The 11,209-nt window shown below is 48.4% G+C and overlaps 1 protein-coding gene across 2 annotated transcripts in view; it reads left to right on the top strand.

The window, feature by feature from the left end:
• Positions 1–10,920, top strand: part of LOC122559125 (aminoacylase-1-like) — a 30,384-nt gene extending 19,464 nt beyond the window's left edge. The window contains exons 7-13 of one of the 2 annotated variants that reach the window (XM_043708455.1): positions 436–492; positions 1,080–1,153; positions 2,209–2,258; positions 4,984–5,128; positions 9,126–9,194; positions 10,473–10,552; positions 10,699–10,920. In XM_043708455.1, the coding sequence (XP_043564390.1) occupies positions 436–492; positions 1,080–1,153; positions 2,209–2,258; positions 4,984–5,128; positions 9,126–9,194; positions 10,473–10,552; positions 10,699–10,801 (578 nt within the window). In that variant the 3' untranslated portion in view covers positions 10,802–10,920. Of the gene's footprint in view, positions 1–435; positions 493–1,079; positions 1,154–2,208; positions 2,259–4,983; positions 5,129–9,125; positions 9,195–10,472; positions 10,557–10,698 lie in introns of those variants that run through there. The other variant, XM_043708456.1, reaches the window with a different exon arrangement.
• Positions 10,921–11,209: the final 289 nt, after the last annotated feature.

Below are 11,209 nucleotides of genomic sequence, written 5' to 3'. Positions count from 1 at the left end.
TCTCCCTCCCTCTCCCTGTGCCCCCCGTCTCTCACTCTCCCTCTCCCTTCTTCCTTCTCACTGTCCCTTTCCCCTCTCCCTTATTCCCCCGTGTCTCCTCCTTCTCTCCCTCATGCTCTGACAGTCACTGCGCCTACCAGTGTTCCTTTACAGACACACGACTCACTTACCCTCCAATGCTAACATTCCACTGGAACCAGATTTGAGCAAACATCTTCCAGGTTCGGGTGTATCAGGCCATTCAGTCTGGGCTCCCTCTGGGGAGTAATGAGAAGCAGAGACCTCTCTCTCCCCTCCAGTTGAAATCTGGCCTCACCCGGGGGTGGGGGGGCACTCCGGAACAAGTGTGCCCTGCTGGCAAGATTTAGGTCAAGATGAATTGTCCTATGTTCGCCTCTGGATAACGATTACTGATGGTCGCTGTTGTGCCCGCAGGTTTGGCTAACCCCACTGATGCCTTCACAGTCTTCTATGGTGAGAGGAGCGTGTGGTGTAAGTACCTTTTCACTCCTAGAGGGTGGCAGTGCCAGGAATGGGGCCTGACACAGAGCTTTGGTTCCTGATGCCAAGTTCGCAATTGTGGGTGATGTGACAATATGGGGATGGAGTAAAAGTTGCTTCACTCTTTATCTAACCCTGTGCTGTCCCTGTCCTGGGAGTGTTTGATGGGGACAGCATAGAGGGAGCTTTACTCTGTATCTAACTCTGTGCTGACCCTGTCCTGGGAGTGTTTGATGGGGCACAGTGTAGAGGGAGCTTTACTCTGTATCTACCTCTGTGCTATCCCTGTGCTGGGAGTGTTTGATGGGGACAGCGTAGAGGGAGCTTTACTCTGTATCTAACCTCGTGTTATCCCTGTGCTGGGAGTGTTTGATGGGGACAGTGTAGAGAAAGCTTTACTCTGTATCTACCTCTGTGCTAACCATGTCCTGATGTGTTTGGTGATAGCACTGGAATCTGGGAAAAGTTGAGATTGCAGAGTTGTGGACTGACATGTTAGGAGTGTAGCTTCCTATAGTGGAGGACAGGAGAAGACTGTCCCTGAAGCTGTGCTAAGCCATGTGTGTGTGTCTCTGTAGGGGTCACCGTGCACTGCCCGGGCTGTCCAGGACATGGCTCCCGCTTCATAGAGAACACAGCTGCAGAGAAGCTGGTATGTGTTCACATTCAGTGACCAAACCCTGCCCCTCTCCCCAGGCTGCTTTTCCCCCAGCCCCTCCCTCCAAACCTCAGCTCTCACCCAATCTCAAACCTCTCTCCCGATCCAACTCCGACATTCCCCCCCCCCCTCCCGTCTCCACTCTGTCCCCCTCCAAATCCCTTAACTCTCTTCATTTGACTTCACTTTGACTTTCGCATTTAACTCCAATTTTAACTCCCTAAGTGTGGCTTGAAGTGAATACTACCTATCCCCAATTCTAGCAGACCCTCACCATGACACATGCCTTATTTAGGGGTCAACACTGGAAACTGCAGGACACAACATGTCCTGGCCGCAGCTTTAACTGAGGTCAGAGGTTAAACTTGACCAAATTTCCCAGCATGCTTTGCCTGTAGCTGTTAATCAGTCTGGTAGCCATTTCTGCTGCTGGCCCATCTCCAATTCTATCCCACTCCAATCCCCAGCTCTGTCACAGTTTGAGTCCAAAACACTGAAATAGGCGCACAATCCTTCTGTGCAGTGTCTCCCCTTTGCATTTGACTGAGTGTGTCATCAAAGAGCCCCAGCAAAAACTGGAATCAATGGGCATCAGGGGGCAAACTCTCTGATGGTTGGAGTTGTACTTGACACACAAGAAGATGGTTGTGGTTGTTGGAGGTCAGTCATCTCGGTGCCAGGACATCTCTGCAGGAGTTCCTCAGGGTGGTGTCCTCGGCCCAATCATCTTCAGCTGCTTCATCAATGACCTTCCCTCCATCATAAGGTCAGAAGATGTTCGCCAATGATTGCACAATGTTCAGCACATTCGCGACTCCTCAGACACTGAAGCAGCCTGTGTCAAAATGCAACAAGACCTGGACAAAATACAGGCATGGGCTGAAAACTGGCAAGTAACATTTGAGCCACACAAATGCCCAGGCTATGACCCATCTCCAGTAAGAGACATTCTAATCATCTCTTGCCCTTCAGAAAATGATGGACTGATCTGACGAGCAGAAATAGCTGACAGCATCATTAATTCTTTGATTCCTTTCTTAAAATTTCAGCGTAAAGTTCTGAATTCATTCTTGGACTTTCGAGAGAAGGAGAAGAAGAGGTGAGATTTATATTCTATCCTGCATCTTGTTCCCCAGTAATTGATCACCTTGTAGGCCCCATTTTCCTGACTGCTTCCTGTCCTGACCATTCACTGCAGCTCTCTCATGCTGAGGGAGTACGCACTGTTGTAGATGCCATCCTTTCAGATGAGTTGTTAACCTGAGGCCATGTCTACTGGGGGATTCAGACAGTATTACTGGGAAGGAGTGGAGGATCTGATCAATCATCAGCTGTCAGTCAATGCCATCGAGATGGTGTAATCTCTCACCTCTCTTATCTCTCTGTGGGATATTGCTGTGTGAAATTTGTTACCCAAAAGGATACCTGGGTCACCTTCTCGCTTGGTATTAATATAAAACATACATTCATTGCAACATTTACTTCTCATTTCATGTAACTTTACTTCAACTTTAAACCTCTTCATCTGACTTTACTTTAGCGTAATTCACATTTAACTCGAACTCTATAAGTTTGGTTTGAAACAAATATTACCCTGAGTCTAGCAGACCGTCACCATGACTCTTGCCTTATTTGGGGGTCAATACAGGAAACTGCAGGTCGCAACGTGTCCTGGCTGTAGCTGTAACGGAGGTCAGAGTTTAAACTCGCTTGACCAAAGTTCCCAGCATGCTTTGATTGTAGCTCTTAACCAGTTTGGTAACCATTTCTGTTGCTGGCCACCTGACCACAGAGTTAGGCTTATGGATTTGGCTCCGAAGTGGTGAGGAATTATTTGGCTGAGCAGTGCCTCTGGCAGATACTAAATCCCATGTTGATATTTCTTCAACGGTTGTAAATAAAGACCAGTCCTCCCACAGCTTGGATCCTCGACCATCGCCTCAGATTCATTCAGTTGCCGAGTGGCTCATCCCGGGGAGCTTGGTAAGGGGCTCTGTCAAACTTCCCGCTCTCGCTGTGGGGAGCGAGAAGTGAAGCATGGAGTAAGATTTTCAAACAGCAAAGATGCAAAGCAAGGGCGGTACGGTGGCTCAGTGGTTAGCACTGCTGCCTCACAGCACCAGGGTCCCAGGTTCGATTCCAGCCTTGGGTGACTGTCTGTGTGGAGTTTGCACATTCTCCCCGTGTCTGCGTGAGTTTCCTCCGGGTGCTCCGGTTTCCTCCCACAGTCCAAAGATGTGCAGGTCAGGTGAATTGGCCGTGCTAAATTGCCCACAGTGTTAGGTGCATTAGCCTGGGTCTGGGTCTGGGTGGGTTACTCTTCGGAGGGTCGGTGTGGACTTGTTGGGCCGAAGAGCCTGTTTCCACACTGTAGGGAATCTAATCTAATCTAGAAAAGTCTAAACCAGGCAGTGGGAGTGAAGTTAGGAATCACTTTGCTTCAGTTAATTACGGTGACCCATTGATGTGGAGGAACATACCATGTTTGTTATTTCTGTACTATAAAGACAAGACATTTTGAATCTGATTGGAACTGCTGCACTGTCTGAACAAAAGCACTTGTACAGTTTTTGATTTGATTTGATTTATTATTGTCACATGTACCGAAATACAATGAAAAGTATTGTTTTACATGCTATCCAGGCAAATCATGCCTTACATAAGTACATCAGAGTAATGGAACAGCATGCAGGATGTAATGTTACAGCTACAGACAAGGTGCGGAGACAGATCAATTCAGATATCTGAGAGGTCCGTTCATAAGTCTGATAACAGCAGGGAAGAAGCTGTTCTTGAATCTGTTCGTTCGTGTTTTCAAACTTTTGTAGGCAGAGTCAATGAGTAGAGGGCTGGTCTTGAGATGGACTGGGCTGTGTTCACAATTTCTTGCAGTCTCGGGCAGAGCAGCTACCATACCATCTGTGATTCATCCACATAGGTTGTTTTCTATGGTGCATCTACAAAAATTGGTAAGAGTCCTAGTGGACATGCCGCACTTCCTTCGCCTCCTGAGGAAGTAGAGGCGTTGGTGTGCTTTCTTGACCACAGTGTTCGCATAGACGGGCTCGTAAGTGTCATTGTGGAGTTTCTAACCTACTTTTCCCCTCCAGCTGTTTAGTCAGGATGATCAGGAGTTGAATACTTCTATCCCGCTCATGAGAGACAGGCCTGACCTGTATTAGCCACAATGCACCCAGTGACATTTTACAGGCGTGCATTGAACTTGCTCTGGCACAGTGCAAAGCCCATCTAAATGTCAGTTCTTCCTTTAGTGTTCCCAGTGTCTGTTCTGGGTCTGCAGTTAGAGTCCATTTGGGAATGAGAATTGATAAGGTGATGGTTAATCTGAGTAAGGCTGAACGGAGTCAGAGAGACACAAAGTTGAGGTGAATTGCCAACGAGGTTTTACAGCTTGACCAAGAGGCTGGTGCTGAATGGACAGTCTTCTGCTCTGGGTACGGTCACTTTGGGGGAGTTCCTGTTGTGTAAATGATATGGCAGAGGGCCTCGGTGGTAATGGATTTGATAATTAAAGGAAGGTTCCTGTGCTGTTAACAAACTGAAAGAAAATTAATTGTATTTAGACTGACTGGACCACCTCTTTTGTTGGACAAAAGATTTAAATGTGTAAAATCATGAGTAGAAAAAGATTAGGGCTAGGAAAGACAAGCTTTATACGGAGATAGACTCAGCCCTGGCTTACAAAGATAGAGCAGACTTCTCCCTCAAAGAGCAATCCATTAAAAGGTTTGAGGATTACAACGTTCAGGGCCAGCAACAAGACTCAGTCCCACCTTTAACCTTGCTCCTGATTCTTGTTTTAGGTTAGATCTGAGTCAGTGCTTGACCCTCGGAGATGTTACCACCATCAACCTGACCTTATTACAAGGAGGCGTTGCCTATAATGTTGTCCCTGAAGAGATGATGGCGAGCTTCGATATTCGCATTCCCCCAACTGTGGATCTGAAGGTATCAACTTGGCCAGTATTAGTCTGTTTCATTGCTGCTGTATTTAAGTAGAGATGAGGTGAGGGGCCTGGTCCACGTGGAGAGGGCAAGGGGCCTGGTCCACGGGGAGAGGGCGAGGGGCCTGGTCCATCAGGAGAGGTGCCTAGTGCACGGGGAGTAAGAGAGAGGTCTGATACGGGGGGAGAGGGGCCTGGTCTACAGGGAGAGTGGCCAGCTCCATGGGGACAGGTGCCTGGTACATGGGGAAGTGGGGCTGTTATTTGTGAAAATGAGATGTGTTTTATATTGAAAGAGGGGTCCATGTATTATCCTTCCATGGTCTGCTCCTTTTCCTCTGCAAACGCAGTGTCATTTTTGACCCTGAGATCAGCTTATAACCCCCCCCCCGTATCCAAACCACCCTTTTCCTTTTCCATTTTTGTTAGTTTTACTACTCCTCGACAATACTGTCCTGTCTTAGTTCATGCACTGCTGGCTATTGCAACCCACTCTGGCCTGTAACCTCTGTGGACCCTATCAGCAGAAGCACTGTATTCTGTCAGGATTTAAACTCCTCACACCTGAGTTCACTGATCTCCATTGACTCCCAGTCAAGCAACATCTCGGTTCCAAAGTTCTCATCCCTGCCTTTCCCCCTTCCTGGGGGAAGCTGACAGCCCAGCAGTTTTATCATGAGCTAATGTTCTGGTGTACCCGAATTCAAATCCTGCCTTGGCAGGTGGTAGAATTTAAATTTAATTTAAAAATAAATCTGGAATTAAGAATCTACTGATGGCCACGAGTCCATTGTTGATTGTTGGAAAAACCCACCTGGTTCACTTATGTCCTTCGGGAAGGACATTTGTCATCCTTACCTGGTCTGGACTACATGTGATTCCAGACTCATAACCATGAGGTTGAGTGTCAACAGCCCTCTGAAATGGCCTAGCAAGCGAATCAGTTGTGTCAATCGCTATGAAATCTCAAGGATATGAAATCAGACTGATCACCAGGTATTGACCTAGGCCCTGGAAATGACAACTGCAGAAACAGCCTTCCCGCCCCTGCAAAGTTCTCCTATCTAACATCTGGGGGTTAGTACCAACATTGGGAGATCTGTCTCACAGAGTTGTCAAGCAACAGCCTGACATAGTCATCCGCACATGCAATCATACCCTAGAGAAAATGTCCCAGACACCACCATCATCATCCCTGGATATGTCCTGTCCCCCTGGCAAGACAGACCTAGCAGAGGTGGCAGCACAGTGGTATGCAGTCCTCAACATGGACTCCTGACCCTGTGAAGTCTCATGGCTTTGGGTTAAATATGGACAAGGAAACCTCCTGCTGATTACCATGTACTGTCCCCCCTCTTGTTGAACACCAGTTGGAGGGAGCACTGAGGATGCCAAGGGTACTCTGAGTGGCTCGGCAGCAGCACTCCTGATCAAGCTGGTTGGGTCTGAAAGGCTGGACTGGCCTGCATCACGTGGTGAGGGAGTCAACAAGAGGGAAAAACATACTTGACTTCATCCTTACCAATCTGCTGGCTGCAGATGGATCTGTCCATGACAGTACCTGTAAGTGTGACCGCCACACAATCCTTGTGGAGAACAAGTCCTGCCTTCACGTTGAGAATACCCTACGTCATGTTGTGTGGCACTATCACTGTATTGACTTTGAAAAGATCTAGCAACTCAAGACTGGACAACCAAGAGGCGCTGAAGGCCATCAACAGCAGCAAAATTGTACTCCAGCACAGTCCGTAACCTCATGGCCTGGCATATCCCCCACTCGACCATTACCATCAAACCAGGGAATCAACTCTGGTTCAATGGGGTGGGCAGGAGGGCATGTCAGGAACAGCACCAGGCATACCTGCAGATGAGGTGTCAACCTGGTGAAGCTACCAAACAGGACTACTTGCATGATAAATAACGTAAGCAGCAAGTGATAGACAGAGCTAAGCGAACCCACAATGAGCTCTGCAGTCCTGCCCCGTCCAGTCATGAATGGTGGTGGACAATTAAGCAACATGCTGGAGGAGGAGGCTCCACAAATATCGCCATCCTCAATGATGGAGGAGCCCAGCACATCAGTGCAAAAGATAAGGCTGAAGCATTCCCAGCAATCTTCAGCTAGAAGTGCTGTGTGGATATCCATCGTGGCCTCCTCCAGTGGTCCCCAGAATCACAGATACTGGCCTTCAGCCAATTCAGTTCTCTCTATGTGATATCAAGGAACTGGTGGAGTCACTGGATACTGCAAAGGCTATGGGCGCTGACAAGATTCTGGCAACAGTACTGAAGACTTGTGCTCCAGAATTTGTTGCTCCCCTAGCCAAGCTGTTCCAGTACAGCTACAACACTGGCATCTACCTGACAATGTGGAAAATTGCCCAAGTATGTCCTACTGATAAAAACCAGGACCAATCCAACCCAATCGGTCTACTCTGAATTATCAATGAACTGATGAAAGGTGTCATCAACAGGGCTATCGAGCAGCATTTATTCGATAATAACCTGTTTTGCCAGGACCACTCAGCTCCTGATCTTATTACAGCCTTAGTTCAAATATGGACAAAGAGCTGAATTTCAGAGGTGAAGTGAGAGTGACATCCCTTGACATTATGGCCTCATTTGACTGGGTGTGGTATCAAAGTGCCCGAGCAAAACTGGGAATCAATGGGATATGAGAGAACTCTCTGATGATTGGAGTCATACCTGGCACATTGGAAGCTGTGGTCAGTCATCTCAGCTCCAAGGCATCTCTGTAGGAGTTCCTCAGGGTAGTGTCCTAGGCCCAACCATTTCCAGCTGCTCTATCCCTCCTTCCCTCCAACATAATGAGTATGTTCGCTGATGATTTCCCAATATTCAGCACCATTCACAGTCCGTGTCCAAATACAATAAGACCTAACCAAGACTGGGCTGACCAGTGGCAAGTAACATTCGCAACACACAAATGCCAGGCTACGCCCATCACCAATAAGAGGTCATCTAGCTACCATTACCATCACTGAATGCCCCAATTGGGGATTGGCTTACCATTCACCAGAAGCTCAACTGGACTCACCAAGTAAAACACAGTGGCCACAAGAACAGCTTGGAGGCTAGGAATACTGCAGTGAATAACTCACCTCCTGACTGTCCAATGCTTGACCAAGAATACTCCCCACCTGCCTGGATGAGTGCAGCTCCAACAACACGCAAGAGGTTTGACACCACCCAGGACAAAGCAGCCCACCTGATTGGCACCACATCCACTCCTTCCACCACCAATGCCTAGTAGCAGCAGTGTGTGCCATCTACAAGATGCACTGCAGAAATTCACCAAAGATCCTTAGACAGTACCTTCCAAACTTATGAACACTTCCATTTAGAAGGATAGAGGCAGCAGGTACATGGGTACACCACCCCACAGCCCCTCCAAACCACTCAGCATCTAGACATCAGAAATATTCAGTATTGCTGGGTAAGAATCTTGGAATTCCCTCCCTAATGGCATTGTAGGTCTACCCACAGCAGGTGTTCAAGAAGGCAGCTCACCACCTTCTCAAGGACATCTCGGGACAACTAGTAAGTGCTGCTAGCCAGTGATGCCCACATCCCTGGAGTGAATATCTGAACCAGTCTCCAACAGCCCAGTATCCCCCTATCATTGATGCTCACAGCCTGAATTCTGGCCTCTTGTGTTTCCCAGTTGTGGCCGTGCTACCAGCGGGTAGCATGCTGTTGATACTCAGTTCCAAATTCTGGAATTCCTTCCCATAGCCACGCTGCCTCAAGTTCGTCCTTCGCCTTGCTCCAGAAAACCGACCACAGATTTGGTCATCTGACCCTGTGTGGCTCTGCGTCATACTTTGTTTTAAACTGCGGCTGTGAAGAGGGTTGGGCCGATTCGTTCTGTTAAATGTGTGATAATCAACAGGTGTAATTCCTGTTGCCTGTGTAGGTGAAGGATGTGTGACCCGAATGGCAGTACTGAGAGGCCGTGGTGTCTTTCTGTCTTGTTACAGGCCTTTGAAGAGCAAATTAAGACGTGGTGTCAGGATGCTGGCGATGGAGTTGTGTACGAATTTCACCAGGTGATGACAATAACTGTGGTTTAATCTGCTCCACACATTTCTCTCCAGTGCCTTTTATTGTACTTAATAACCATCTCAGCTTCTTAAAGGGTGTGACAGGCCAAATGCTGAGAGGATGGTTCCCCTGATGAGAGAGTCTAGACCAGAGGGCATAGTCTCTGAATAACGAGGCACCAATTTCAGACTGAGATGAGGAGGAATTTCTTCTCTCAGAGGCTTATGCATCTTTGGAACTCCTTGCCACAGAGAGCTGGTGGGGGCAGAGTCCTTGTGTATATTTAAGGCTGACTCGGGTTCTGTATCAGTTGGGGAATCCAGGCTTTGTGGGAAGGGCAGGACGGTGGACGGCAGGATCGCCCTTGATACTATTGAATGGAGTAGAGGCTGTATGGCCTACCCCGGTTCCTGTTTCTCATGGTCCTAACCAGGTGGTGTGTGCAGATAGTCTGAATTTATTATCAGTCACGTGTGGGCTGGATTCTCCCCGTGTGGACTCTCCCCTCGTGGACTGGACTCTCCCTGTGTGGGATCTGGTTCTGTCAGGGGCAGATCTTGCCTGATGCCTGGAGGCTCCGGTATTTTGTCGGTATCAGGCCGTTGGGAGGTCACCGGTGGAGCTGCCCCTGGAATCATGAAGCTGGGGTCAGATTTCCTGTGTTTGCCAGGGCGCCCTGGTTGGGTGAAGGTAGCAATGATATATTTGTTTTCATAGTGAGAGGATTGGAGTGCAGAAGGAGGGATGCCTTGTACAGGAGCTTGGTGAGACCAGTGCTGGAGTACTCTGCGCAGTTTTAGTGTCCTTATCTGAGGAAGGATGTTCTGGCGATGGAGGGAGGCAACAAAGCTTTACCGGTCTGATTCCTGGGAACGTAGGGCTGACATATGGTTCAGCTGGGACTATATTCACCGAACTTGAGAAGTATGAGGGGGTGCGGGGGGAGGGGGAATATCAGAAACTGACAAAATTCAGACATGGCTACACAGGCTAAACACAAGAATGATGTCCTTCAAATTCAGGGCTCACAGTCAAAGGAAACAGGGTTTTAGGCTGAGGTGGGGAAATGTAACCCAGGCCTATGGAATTCTTGGTGGCTGAGGCCGAAACCAATATATTCATTGTTCTTAGGGTAGTGGGATCAAAGGATACAGGAATAAACTGGGAATGGGGACTGAGTTGGATGATTAGCCATTGAATGGCAGAGCAAGCTTGAAGAGCTGGAATGGTCTACCCCTGTTGCTATTTGCTATATTTTTATGTTGGTATGTTTTGGCTCGCAGAAAGGCATGGACCAGTCAGTGACATCTATCGACAAGTCTGACCCCTGGTGGAAAGCTTTCAGTAGCACATGCCAGAAGCTGTAAGTAAAACTAACTCGGTTCGTCAAACTGGAGACCAGTGGTGGGACTTCACTGCACACTGACTGCTGTGTGTTACTGTGGGACAATGCATGCTGTCTCACTGCGATTTTTGCTGCAGTCCTACAACCCTGTCTTACTGTTTCAGGGACATGACCCTGCAATGTGAGATCTTCCCAGCTGCCACAGACAGTCGATACATTCGTGCTGTGAGTATTTCAGACAATCCCATCCAAGTTCCCGGGAGCTGAGCCAGACGGTGGGAGCGCTGTGGGTGTTTGGGAATGTTGCAAGGCAGAGGTCTGTCACTGAGGGCGGGGTGATATCTTGGGATGCAGCTCAGGATTTGGGGGTAGCACAAGGTGAGAGGTGAAAGTTTAAGGGGGATACACGCGGGAAATACTTTACACAGAGGGTGGTGGGTGTCTGGAACGCGTTGCCAGCACAGGTAGTAGAGGCAGGCACAGTAGATTCATTTAAGGTGCATGAGTAGGTGAGGAGCAGAGGGATACAGATCCTTAGGAATTGGGCAATAGCTTTAGACAGTGGATTTGGATAGGCACAGGGCCTAGTCCTGGGCTGTAAATTTTCTTTGTTCTTTGTCTTGTTGAGGGTGTGGGGTATGTATCCTGGGGAGGGGAGTGGGGATGTTGGGGGAA

This window comes from Chiloscyllium plagiosum, chromosome 18 (genome assembly GCF_004010195.1).
Source record: "Chiloscyllium plagiosum isolate BGI_BamShark_2017 chromosome 18, ASM401019v2, whole genome shotgun sequence".
Lineage (NCBI taxonomy): Eukaryota > Metazoa > Chordata > Chondrichthyes > Orectolobiformes > Hemiscylliidae > Chiloscyllium > Chiloscyllium plagiosum.
Note: the sequence above shows the minus strand (reverse complement) of the source record. Positions and strands in the feature narration are given on the sequence as shown.